The sequence below is a fragment of the Scomber scombrus genome, chromosome 6 (assembly GCF_963691925.1).
Source record: "Scomber scombrus chromosome 6, fScoSco1.1, whole genome shotgun sequence".
NCBI classification, from domain to species: Eukaryota; Metazoa; Chordata; class Actinopteri; order Scombriformes; family Scombridae; genus Scomber; species Scomber scombrus.
The window spans coordinates 24172320-24186330 of NC_084975.1; the positions used below are offsets into that span (position 1 = coordinate 24172320).

The 14011-nt window shown below is 35.5% G+C and overlaps 1 protein-coding gene across 1 annotated transcript; it reads right to left on the reverse strand.

Moving 5' to 3' along the window:
- Positions 1-1285: 1285 nt before the first annotated feature.
- saal1 (serum amyloid A-like 1) lies at positions 1286-8709 on the reverse strand. The gene is made up of 13 exons (XM_062421202.1): positions 8593-8709; positions 6776-6975; positions 6150-6251; positions 5401-5484; positions 5203-5282; positions 5050-5109; positions 4853-4968; positions 4487-4649; positions 3408-3490; positions 3095-3280; positions 2523-2680; positions 2329-2421; positions 1286-1629 (listed from the first exon to the last, which is right to left on the reverse strand). The coding sequence occupies exons 1-13, from the start codon at positions 8594-8596 to the stop codon at positions 1552-1554; spliced, it is 1407 nt and encodes a 468-aa protein (XP_062277186.1). The 5' UTR covers positions 8597-8709; the 3' UTR covers positions 1286-1551.
- Between the last annotated feature and the right edge of the window lie 5302 nt (positions 8710-14011).

Here is a 14011-nt window from a genome sequence, read left to right on the forward strand (position 1 = left end):
CATTTACAACACAAACAGGACATGACTTGGAGATCAAGGCACCGGCCACCTATGTGAATCACATGTCTAGTTAAGGTTCAGATGGTGTGTGGAGACAGCAGGATTAAAAAGACAGTTTTTTTCCCATAGGGTGATCTCTGTCTTGCATACACACTGACCATCTCGGGATTTCCATTAGAAAGAGTGTTCTACATATCAATCCAAGCTTTAATTAAAAAGCTGCTATATTCACAGAGCCTTCGTAAGCTTGCTGGAAATGCGCAGGTTGTCCTGCTCTTCTCCATGAGTGGGCGAAATGGTGCATTTGGAAACCAAATGAGTTCATTGTTGCCATGCTCGAGCCTTTCATCTGATTTTATTGTCCTTACCGAGTGACTGTCACCCTCTGGTAAACACTTGATGTTGTCATCAGCATTAGCACCATTACTCATATGCTTGGACGGATGACTCAATATACACTCAAAGTGGTTTCATCTTATACAGAAATTTATATTTTAATTATATGAAAAGCAAGACTTATAATAAAAATACATATTGTGATGGTGCATTTATGTTTAAGGAATAGACACAAAAACAACTTAATTTATCGTTTAAAAAGGTTTGTGTCAAATAGATGTGATATGTCCATTTAAAGGGATTTTTTTGTTTTGACAGTGACACTACAGAAGCATCTCAATCACACTACTGTTTTATTTACATCTTACATAAAGAAAATAAACATTAAATCATTAAAAATGTTTAGAAATGTATGTTGAATTTTGATCAGTGTAGTTCCATTATAGTCTGATGACTATTTTAGGGATGCACTTGTCTGACTTTTTCAGATACAGATACCTGATAGGGAGAACTGATCCAATCCAGTGTTTAAATAATAAGATGTACTCCTCACTGTGTGGAAGAGACTGGGATCATTCTTTCATGTTTAAGGCAAAATCAAGCTTGATTTAATCATTGTTTTCCTAACTTTGTAAACGAAAATGTAACGCAAGATTAATACATAGATATAAATTTACTGAATTGTTATTCATGAAAATAATCATACCCATACCAGATCAGCCCATTGTCACTGATACCCGCTCTTGCTATTTAAGCCAGACTAATATTCTATTCAGTATTGGTGAATCTCTAAACTATTAACACTACCGATTTCTTAATTTAATTTTTTTTAATGTTTTTTTAGTCACCTCTCGTGGAACTTTTCTGTTGATTTCTTAAAGTTGAGTATCCAGTCAAGATGACAATGATGATTCAATAAAAGCTTAGAAGTGAAAATTCTTGGGAGAGATCCTTTTTAATAAAACAAAAATCAAATCACCTAATACAAAAATAGCATTCACAGAACAATCAGAAACTTATAATAGATGCACATAAGAGAAGAAAATTCAACACACTGTCCACCACTCATGATGGTGTGACATCCTCACTTAGTCTTTCCAGTGGAAATCCAAATAGTCTGACTTAAAGCAGGATCTTTGGAGAGGGGGGGGGGGCTTCTATAAAGAGCAGTCATGATAGTCCGGATGAGCGCTTATCGCTGATCTGCTGTGCACCTCAGACAGGAAACCTTTTTCTCACTGTGTCTGCCAACTGGGGATCAGTCTCTGACAACATGGACTGCAGGTGCTGAAACTGCACAAGAGGAGAAAGGGTGGGGTGGAAACATAATATTTATTTTCCATAGAAGTCCATCACATGTCCACACCTGACACACACGCTGAAATAAATCCTTAAAACTTTAGTGAAGCAAAGGCATTACTGGCAGCTGTTTGCAGACATGCCGGCGGCTAGGCCATTCACAAGGAAACATGGAGATTTGTTTAACAGTCAATGAACTCAAATCAATCATTTAAATGGTTAGGTTGAAAAAAAAAGTGCTTATTATGTCTCCAAAACCAAACAATATAAAACTGAGAAAAGCACCAAGATTCAAGAAGGTGTAACCAACCGTCTGCTTATCATGGTTAATAAAGGACTTAATAGATGAATTAGAGTTGTATGATTTGACTAATCAGGTCAACAGTGATGAGAATGTACATTTGAAGTAAAGTTTATTAGATTAAGAGTTCATTACTACATAAACGCTTGATTTTTTATTACTTTTGGTTCTATTATACCCTGATTGATAACTTAGGTCTGTAAAACATCTCTCTGTGTGTGTTTGTGTTCCTTGATTGTGTTGGTTACTACAAAGCGTGCAGGGGAAAAGAGCAGTCTCCCAATCCTCATGCTACTATGAAAAATTCCATTCCGATGTCATAACTTTTACTCCATGACTGCACACAATGAAGGCTTAACGCTACTTAACCCCACATTGGAGAGATCACTTACTGAAGCCTTAAAGTTGGGAAGTAATCTGCCCACAGCTGTGAGACAAATCTTCTCTGTCAGGTGACCTTTCTTCCCCAAATCTGCGACTGTGTCCTACAAAGACCAAAACACAAAAGTAAATTCTAGTTCCTATTTTGTTTTTTGTTTAATGATTTAAAAAAAAAAAAAGCTGCATTCAAGAATCTCAGCACTACCTTAGGAATCTGACTGCAGATGTCAGCTAGAAATTCAGCTGTGATTTCTGCAAGAGTCTGGAGCTGCTCATCCTGTGTGTCATCTTTGCTGGTAGAGTCATCTGTGCACTCACTGTGGTACTGAAGCACCCGCAAAATGGTCCCAATAAGAGGCAGACCTAGAAACAAAAGACAAGAGATATTTGCACAAAAACATTATACAGATTTATTAATTTAATTAGAAGGGGCACATGAAAAATGAAAAGAAGGAAGTCCCTGATCAGGTATCATTATTGGTCAAGACTGATATCTCACACATCAGACCTGTAGCTAAAGCATTGTCTTCATTAAAATTAGACGAGCAAACTAGAAGTCAAACAGCTCTGCATTGAGAAACACTGAACTGCATCACAGCTTTTCTTCAATAGATCATATTCATGTAGATAGAAGTGTAATCTATATCTGCTTGGGGGAGCCTCTCTTTCAAGCACGAGGAAAACATAACGGTTTGAATGCAGTTTTCAGCAAAAAGCAGCAGCTGTGTGTAAAATGCACAAGGAAACAAAGATCAGTGGAGCTGTTAATAAACTTACTTGTGTCATTTTTGCTGCTCCACTGATCCTGGCATCTGTACAGAGCCAGCAGCACAGCAAAGGCTTGGACCAAAATGCACTTCTGCTCTTGCAGAACAACTGGAAGATCATTTGGCTGGCAGAGGTCCTCACACACAACCTCACAGACAAAGTCCCACACTGCTTTGCCAGGTCCATCAGGGGCAGCTAGAAGAAACAAATGTGACATCTTCAGTTAAGTATTAGATGTGATGGTGTAAACAACAACAAACAAACTACTGTGATGACACACCAACAGCTGAAAACTGTATGAAGCTGTGTTGATTGGTCTTACCAAAAGTCTGAATGCCCTCATCTATGGTGGTGAGGAGTTGGATAGCATGAAGGTAAACCTCTAATCCATTCGGACTCTCTGATCTGTGGACACAGGTGGCATTCATAAGTTGAAATTAATTATTTACAACAAATTTGTCCAGTTAAGAGAATTTGGTGAATCTGACTCTGAACATTCGTACAAGTAAACCTGCTGTTCTTGCACGAGACCCAATGTAAATATCAAACAGTGCATTGCATTATCTAGATACAGATATACAAATATGTAAAACTGACAAGACTGCAGAATCTGGGATCTATACAAGGCCTCATCTTCATTAAAAACAACTGTTAATAAAATTCAGATCTGCAGCAACACAAACCTCAATCTGTCCATGTGTAAGTGTATAGAATATGCACTAAAGGTCTGTTTAAAATAACACTTTTTATCATTCAACTGATTTAATCAGTACTTTTGGAGCACAGTTGGAGCCTTGAATTATAAACTTTCATATTATGGTAACATAGCACATGTGCACCAGTTATTGAGTCAGAGAAGATTATTTTAAGGCCTTCAGTACTTCAATTATGCAACTGGCTCTTATATCCAAAATGTGCAAGCAGTTTAGAGTCTTTAATATGTGGTAACTAACACAATTACTCTTATTTCTTTTACCATTAACTAATAATGCTTTCTGTGGAAAACGTTCCTATTCGTAATTTAAAGTAAATATAATAGTAGTAATTTGTTTACTGGGAACATATACAGTGTTAAATATGTTACCATTTGATGTACTGTAAAATATTTAGCTTATAGCTAATTTCATCTGCAGTCCCTTCAGTAGGTCAATATTAAAACATAACAGGACAACAAAAGACAGTACAAAGCAAAAAACACACAGGACACATGCAAAATACAAAGCTACACAAAATAGCACATCACATACAATGTGGAGTAAGTGGTTATAGAAGTGAGAAGCTTTTAGCAGCCTTTTATTTTTGGTTTTAAATATACTGATGGAACTGCAGCTCTACATGTCATCAGGTATCAGTAAACATGCAAACACTACAAACTCTGGAATTTAAATTTCAAATTCCTACCTAAGCTGCTTGGCTGCTTCAAGGAGGCATGAGGCCACGTCCAGGCGGCTTTCACCTTCATCACCCTCCTCACTTGGCTGAACTGTGACCCAGTTCTTCATCAGTTCCTCGTCAAGGTCAAACAGTTTGTCGACCAGTTCTCCAACTTTCTCAAGCAGGTCCGCTGTAAAACACACAGAAACTATTTTAGAAAGCAGACAAAAGGTTGCAGAGTAGCTTCAAGGGACTATATGGTGTATTTGAATGTCATCACAGTCGTCATGGTCATCATGTCAAACATAATTTCGTTATTTATACATAACTACCATTTCATCAGCTTATACAGAGTATGTAAATACAAGGAGGAAAAGGCAAAAGGAAAAGTACTGTTGGTCGAGCTGCACATGATGAAAAGGAGGTTGGAGCGCACAGATGCATGCTGCTGTATTCGTTGAAGCCACATGGATCCCACGTCTTTCTGAGAGACACACGTCAACACTAATCTGCAAACATTAAAAGAGAGATAGATGAATATTCTCTGTCAGTCTCTCCATCTCACATCCACTAAAAAATGCAAACGTCACCTGCTTGTTTCCAGAAGAGTGGGAGGATCCGTATCTCCAAAAAGAAGCAACAGCACAGCCCTGTGGAAACAAAGGGGCTTGCATTTAACCAAAATGAGAAACAACAATGCACAGGATCAATTTAAGGATTTAAACAGATGGACTTTTACCCACCCTAAGTCTTCATTTTGACTGAGGGTCACACAAGTGTCCGGAAAACAAGCAATGTTCCCAAGGATTCCCACACAAATTTCCTAAAGAACAGATAAAATAAGAAATGTAATAGATTATTTTAGCCCTGAAATACAGTATGGCATCAAATATACACATAGCAAACTAAACCTATATTTTGACACAGAAGGCAAAACTCACTGTAAGACGTGGACAACGAGATTTGGCTATAACTCCGAGGAGGATATCTGTGGCTTTGAATTCCTGCAGAAAACCAGCCACATCCTACACACAGGTGATAAAGTGACAGTCATTAGTCAATATGGAAACCTTTACAAGATAACACATGGCATGATTCTTTGGCAATTCAATATGAATGATGGAAACAAAGAAAGTAGCAGCATATTTAATAATTTGTGATCAACTATCCTGAATACACAGAGTGTAGAAATAATTCAAACATGATGTGTTGGTGTATTCAAATAACCAAAGCATAGTGACATTAACTGTGACTTAAAAAGCTGAAGCAATATGTGAAATCTTGTTAACCAACTTATGTTACCTACATTATTTTTATACAGGTGTACCAGTAACTAAACAACAAATGAAGATATTTTTCACAAGAAGCACACTTTTGTTAATTACTCAAATTTTACTTTTTCTTCATTTTATTTTTTAATTACTCCATTTTTTTTGTAAATCACCTCCACCACCGATTCAAAATATGCTGTCTTTTTTATTGTCATTAACTCTACAAATACTATTCATGCTATCAACCCTGCACTGTTCATTAAAAATTTCAGTAACTGTGTGTTAAGGACTTCTTTCAAACCAAAAGGATCCATTTGAATGAATTTGAATTGCCCTTTAACAAGTAAACCACAAAAGTAAAGATTAGTAAACAAAACTAATGAATGTAAAGCAGATTGAACGAAGATAAAGCACCCCACCTTATCCATTGCCATGTCCCAAACTCTACACAGATCTTCCTCATCATCATCAGTGAGCTGCATCTGACCTTCAGAGTCCTGATCTGAATGCTCTGTGACCATCTGAAAGACATGACCACTTTACAATGGACTGTACAGCAAGTAGTGATATAATGATATGTGGGCATCACTTAAGCAATAACTGTAAGATATCAACTTATTTAATTGATGTCATTCAAGTTGTTATTTTGGCAATTTAAGAGGTACAATAAGCACAGAAACAAATCTTAAGTGGAAAAGAGCAAGTGTGGATTTTACTTATAAAGGAAACACAACCGATAAGATAATGTTTTGGATAGTCATTAAAAATGAGGCAGATTTTTGCCCCAAAAAGCCTGATACCACTTAATACAGGTCATGGATCAAACTCCTGTCAGTGTGAATGAATACCTGTCACAACTGTCCCCATTTCCATTTAAATATAGATATTGTAGATATGTTTACATATTTACAGAGAGAGACCTCTGACAGCATGTAATCTTGCAACTCAAATTTAAAGGCAGAAGCTTTTTCAGACAATTAAAGATTATGTACAGCAGGTATTGATTAAGCCTGATTTTTGATATTAGTAACAACAGCTGGTCTACCTGGATGAGGCGGGTCAGAGTGCTGAAAAGCCAATGCTTGCTGTAAACAGTGTCGCCAATGGCGTCCAAATCTTCATCCTCCTCTCCATCGGCTGCGTCTGGGGGGGGTGATGGGTTGCGGTCCATTACCGGAGACTGTATCCCTCCTGGAGATGAAGATGTGTCATTCTCCACTTCCTGAACACCATCGATACTACAGTCTGAAGAAAGAAAAAGGAAAAATGGTGGTGTGGATTAGAGTTAGTCAGCATTATACTGTATAGGCGATAGAGTTTATGAGACATTGGTTGACAATTTTTCAAGTCTGTCTTGAATGAACATTGAAACGTGTTTCTCTTGCCAGAGTCATTCTTCCTGTACATATTGATCATTAGAAGACCCCTTCATAATGCACTTTAAATGCATTTAAAATTCACCTTAGGCCAATATGAAGCTTCAGCTGTCCAAATTAGTCAAACCATGTAAATATCGTTTAACGCTACAGTCTTTGGAGAGGCAAAGTCCCTCTTAATGTTGTTATACTTTCACTACGGCTCAACAGTGAAACACCGATACAATACTTGGGCTTTAGAAAACTGATGCCCTGAGAGGGAACGTTTTTAAAAAACTAAAAAACTAAAAACAAACTGTGGTTGTTGTGTTTTTAATAACTGTAATGCAAATAATTATGTTATGCTGCACTCTCATATTTTATGCTCTATTTTAGTCTAGCTTTGTTTTCTTTCTCTCTTTCTGTACTTTGTTTTATTTTTATTATAATTGGGGTTTTTTGTTTGTTTTTTATTGTATCCCATTGTATCCCATTTTTACTGTTCAATTGTAGTTTTTTCTTTTTATTATAGTTGGGTTTTATTTTGTATGTTTTTAAGCCTCCAATTCTTACTGTTAAATCATCTGATATTTTGTTTTTATGTAAAGCACCTTGAGTTTCCCCTGTGTATGAAATGTGCTATACGATTGATACTAGGTACCTATCTGATACCAGTGTTTAATAAACAAACTGTATGTCTTGTCTGTAAGGCAAAATCAGGCTTTACTTAAATGTTGCTTTCCTGTCTATGTAATATTACATTTAACAAATAAATACATAGATGCAGGTTTACTAAAATATTTATTTAAAATAATGGTATCCGATACCAGATCCAGCTATTTGAGTCAGTATTGGATCCATATCTATAACAGTGTTGGTGCCTCTCTGACACAAAGAGGGAATTTGATGCCAAAAAGACTGTAAATGTTGCAGATATCCACTTTGATATGACTAACTCAGACTTCTGAAGCCTCATATAAGCTTCAGATAATCTGTTTAGACACACTGTGGGTTTAGTTCCCCATCACTTACATTAAAAGCACATTTTAAGGGGGTCTTTTAACATCCAGTATGAACATTAGGAATGATTATAGTGAGGTAAACCTGTTTCAGTGATCATATGGGCACATGACTGTTGATTTTGGACAGACTTGAAAAATGCTGCATATCAATAAGAAGAACAGCTCTATGTTGATAATCCAATAAAGTATTTTAGCATCAGTGTAACAATTGGACAGATATTTAATTCACTGGAATAAACCAAACAGACAGTCTCATTTAGTCCTACAGCTGAAACTAATGCAGTCTTAAAGCCTCGCAACGAGTCCTAAAATCACTATTTATACATTTCATTTTTGTTGGAGATGTTTGTTCATCTTAATGACTGTTATCTGTAGCGTGTGGTGCTGTTGACTCGATGCAAACTTAGTTAAACATTTAGTAAACAACTGAGCAGGCCCTTCGTGTTTCTTCTACATGCTCATTATCTTCCAACATGTCGACTCACCCATGGTGCCCGTTCCTGGTGAACGTAACTAGCTGGATAAACATGAAATAAAGTCGTGTTTTGCTGACTTTATTCAGGAGAGTTTCCAGACGACATTTCAAACAGCCTCCATTTAGCACAAGTGTCGGCCTGCGCATGCGCGGTCGTTGCATGCAGTGTGGCGGATTACGTCGAGTTAAAATGAGCAGCGCCACCTGCAGGGCATTGGCACATGCATGCTGTGCACAGGGTGGGTCGTGTGAATATGATGTGAATATAATCATATGAAGAACCCAAAAAAAAAAAAGCTAAGAAGACTTTCAGTAATTCAAGGGAAGTACATTTTATTTGAAGTCTAAACAGCTTTACAATGAATAGACTTTGAATTCTTGTGGCTTATACAAAGCTTATTTTTGTATAAGGTTATACTGTAATCATCTTTACAGTACAACCTGTAAATTTAACAGTTAAAAAATGTATAAAATTACATTTTAATCTAGTAAATCCACCATTGGATTTCTGCTGAATTAGCATGACCATTATAAGCTACTAGTTAACCAATTCTTTCAGTAAGATTTACATCCAGTTGTTGCTTAATGTATAATACCATTCAATTTCACTGAAAATACCAAACAAACATTATTTAACTAAAAAAAAAGCCCCATTATAAGACTGACATTTAACTGTTTTTTTCTATAAATTCTCCTCAAAATCTGCCAAATAAATAATGTTATAATATAATAATGTTAATGTCATTTAAACTGCTTTGTATTGTTTTTTTGTGTTACAGTTTTTCTGCATTTAAACTACACTAATAGGACATTTCTACAAAGGAATATGTTTTGTTTGTTTTGTTTTGTTTTGTTTGTTTAGTATTTTACAAAATATTATTGTAAGGTAAAAAATGCTCCATTGTATTTCCATTTACAGTTTTTTGATGTCATGATTTTACAGCATTTTGATGTTAATTCTATGAACATTTCTTACAGTGTACCTCTTTGTTGCAAATTACCATTTTGGGGGGAAAAGAGGAATATTTTTTTATTATTGTTTTTTTCTCCTCTTCTTTATTTACATAAGAAACAGTTACAATTTCCTCTGCCACATATTTATCACATACAAAATATCAAAGGTATCATCTTACAGTTGGCAGAAAAAGGTTTAAAAAACAACAACAGGTATTCATAGTTTTCACAGCCTGATTAGAGAAAGATCAAATAACTACCTCCTAATTACCAACTTTACAAAAGCCAACTGACAAATCCTGTACAGTTCACATTTGATTTTTAACCAGTTATTCACTCTCCCTCTGCTACATTTGTCTTCTTTCAATATTCTTCCTTTAAAAAAAGTTTGGGACATATAATACAAAAAAAATATTTTGTGGATAGTATAGGTATAGTACTATGTTTATGATAGGTATGTTGGTCATGAACAACAGCAACACTTTTGATAATAATTTAATCGTTAAGGCTTTTAAAGAGGCAAGGATGGTAACAATTCACCAGTTGCAACCATAGACTGTGTATAAAGATCCATGATTGCAATTATGATAGTAAACTAAATCTTTGGGTTTTGGACAATTGAGCAGACACAACTATTTGAAGATGTCACCATGGCTGTGAAGTTGTGACAGAAAAAATAATCTAAACATTAATCCATAATAATTTATTAGGATTATTTAATCCATAATGAAAATAACCATCATCAGTTGCAGCCTTTATAATTACTTTGTGTTTTGCTATCAGCTACTTATTATAGTGTAATGAATAAGGTTGGGAAATCACATACAAGTGCACAACAATACATGTAGCATTGACTTTGAAAACAGATGCAACACTCTTACTCTGATGCAAAGCAAACAGCAACAGAGGTATCACATAGCTGGAACCCAATAAAGGAGTGGGGATTGTTTCATCAGTCTTTCCAAAAACATCAAATATGTTTCTGTGGTAATTACTACTGTACCTGTTATTAGAACACTAATACCATTAAAAAAAACCTCTCCTATAGACCACATTTTAAATTAAACTCTTCAGTGTAATTTAGTCTGCATATATATTAAATAAAACAGAAACACTACAAAGTCAAATCTAAAATAAAATGAAAGGTATTCATAAACTTTTGGACGGTTAAGACTGGATGCTGTAGGTTTTGTATCATTCTTTTGGCCTCAGCTGACTGAATGTGGAAAAATACTGCAAAGCATTCATGGATTTAACCAATTTACCTTGCTGTGAGTCATACTTTTCAAGTGTTCAAGCATGACTGTCAGTCCGTCTATTCAGAAATGACGCCAGATCGTGCTGTTAACATAATAGTAGTATGTCAATATGGATTATGAAGTCTTGAATAGTCCCGCTTCTAATCAGAACTGTCTTGAGGTAATTTGGCGAGTCTACTGTCCTCCCTGAATCAACATAGAAAATGCTGTCAGCCAGGAAGAACTATATACCTTCCTTATCTTGCAGCTGTCCATCTGTGGGAGTGGCCCAAAACCCTGTTTGCACTTGGAGGAGTCCCAGTGACTAGCTATTTGAGAGCGTGCAAAAATAAATCCATGTTTGTTTCAAAGATATAATCGGATAAAACAAGTGAGTGAACAGCTTTTGTGGTGACATGTAAGAGATCAATCCACCAGCTGGAGTTATGAATAACCTCCTAAGTTGTATAACTGCATTGCATGAGTAGGTGCTCATCTGTTCAAGAATCTGTTGACCGTTGCCAATCAAGTATTATTTTGGTGTTAAATTCACTGTTTAGTAAACTTATATGTTTTGTCTGTCTCTAAAGAAAAGTTTTCAAGTGTTAAATTGGATTTAAAAACACAGTGACTATTGACATATCATAAACCTATCTTCTTGACATTGTCTCAGAGTCAGAGCGTTTACGAATAGTTTTGTTTGTATTAATGAGACACTGCAGATAGAGCATGACTGTGTTCAAGGATGTAGCACAGTCACTTCAGTTCACATCCTGTGTTATTTGTGATTCACCTCCAATATAGATAATGCAGCTCAGTCTCATACAGCATTAAAACAAATATGAACTCCAAATTCAGTGGAATAAAAATATTTCTTAATTATTTAATTTCTTATTTTTTCATCCTTTCAGCATTTAGTTAACACCTAAATTAAATTGAGAAAGACAAACAATTGCCTTAATGGGAAGTTACATAATCTATGTATTTAACAAGCAAAGGTAAAGAATATTATATGAATGCCCAGTTAAGAAGTCAAAGTGAAGAATGTGACCAGAATGACAAAACATGTTGTAATGCTACATTTTAAAGGTTCCCTATGGAGTTTTCTTGTAAATAAATTAAGCTGTGTTGTTCAGTGTTTCTCATTTAAATGCATTTGTGTATCCTTGAATCATGACAAACTTCATGAATGCTTTTTCCCCTTCTTCTTTCTCTCTTTCTTTTTTTGCACTAAAGCTGTTTGGGCAGCACATGGTGTCCCAATACCTTACTAAGACACTTTATGTTGTTTTTTCATTTCCTTTTCCTCCTCTGTAGCAGGCTGCTTTTTACTGGTGCATGTAGCACTAAAGATTCTCCTGAGATCAAGTAGTCTGAAGGATAAAGACTGTTGCCCCAAAATCTGTGTAGTTTGAAGAGACCTGCCACTAGACCTTGATTGCTTCCTTTAAGCTGAATTCCTAAGTTTGTATTTTCAACTTCAGAAGTTGTGTACAAGATAAACTTTGTATTTAATTTGATCAAGTTGTGACAGCAGTTTTATGTTGTGTATACAATGTAATATTATACATTTCCTCTGTTGAGAAATAGATAGAGTTTATAGATAGAGTAACTGGATACAAAATGTTTATTTTGTGTTATCCATCAGACAGATTATATCAGGTTTGTTAATGATCCACCTGTCTATGAAATGCAAAGCAGATGGCAGATAGGGTGACGCAGGCTCTTGCCTCAGCAGTCACAGTTTGAGGTCATTGTTGGTTCACATCAGCTGTCAGGTCATAATGACTGATGAGATCTCTACTTTCCTTTCAGTTTTGTAATGTAACTTTCTCCGCAGTGCCCGGGTATATTTGGTTTTATTTATTTATTCATGCTCTTTAGCACTTGTATTGTTATGATTTGATTCATGTTATTTTTCTATTTTACATTATTATTTATTATAACCATCACATCATCATTATTAGTATTAGAACACTTAACTGAAAAGAAAATCTCGAGCGTATCCCAGTTCACACTGATTGAGATGGGACTGGACCATAATCAAGTAATACATTATACACACATGACATACGCTCATCTGTTCAAGCATCAATTCACTAATACCAATTGAGTATTATTTTGGTGTTAAATTTACTGTTTAGTTCGCTTGGTTGAAGGTTTTTCAAGTATTAACTTAAACTTAACATACTGACATAAATGTATCATCATGACATTTTCAGAGAGTTGGAGAGTCTTGTTTGTATTAATGAGACACTGCAGATAGAGCATGACTGTAATCAAGGATGTGGTACAGTCACTCAAGTTCATATCCTGTGTTATGTGTTTTGCGATCTACCTCCAGTATAGATAATGCAGCTCAGTCTCATAAAGCATTAAAACAAACATGAACTCCAAATTCAGTGGAATAAAACATGTCTTAATGAATGAGTTTATTTATACCATCACTTTAGCATTTAGTTAACACCAAAGTTAAAATAGGCAAAACATGTTTTAATGGTAAGTAATATAGGTGTTTAACAGGCTATGGTTAAGAATATTACATGAATACCTGGTAAAGAAGTCAAAGTCAAGAATGTGACCGAACTGACAAAACATATTGCAAGCTGCATGTTGAAAACTGTTTTCTTGTAAATAAATAAAGTTGAGTTGTAGTTACATTAAGAGTTTCTCAATTAAATGCATTTTGTGTAACATTGAGGCATGACAAACTTCATGAATGCTTTTTTTCTCCCATAAAACATTTGCAAAGGCAATTTTTTTTTAGTAATATTTTGAAACCTATATTGGACACTTCCATGTTTGCTATCTAGCAGGCTGCCTTTACTGGTGCATTGCTACATATCTTTGTAAATCACTGTTGACTTACATGAAACCAGTAGCACTCGCATGCTTGTGCTTGTACATTTTTTCTGTGTGCATTTGAAAATTGTTCATATGTGTCCTATATATGAAACAGTGGACCTCACCGACTGCAAAGCTGTTTTATTGCTGCTAATTCTTCTAGAAATGTGTGCACAAGTGCAAGCATATTTGTTCAATTGAGAGATAAGGAGGATGTTTGGAATAATTATATGGGACTTGCGAAAGGCGTCAAACTTTCATTCAACATATGTTTACCATGTCTTAGCAATAAAACTTGAGTTCCCACTCATGTCATGAGTCTCAATATAAAGGGCTGTCGAGAGCAGTCTGACCATTACCTACCTTGGTGACAGCGAGCCCACAGTGGCAAAA

What these genes read in the sequence shown, in the direction of transcription:
- saal1 (XM_062421202.1), bottom strand. An exon ending in CTCTGACCCGCCTCATCCAG is followed by an intron (nt 6,252 to 6,775) that starts GTAGACCAGCTG and finishes CATGTCTTTCAG; the next exon opens with ATGGTCACAGAGCATTCAGA. An exon ending in TGAGGGCATTCAGACTTTTG is followed by an intron (nt 3,281 to 3,407) that starts GTAAGACCAATC and finishes TGTTTCTTCTAG; the next exon opens with CTGCCCCTGATGGACCTGGC.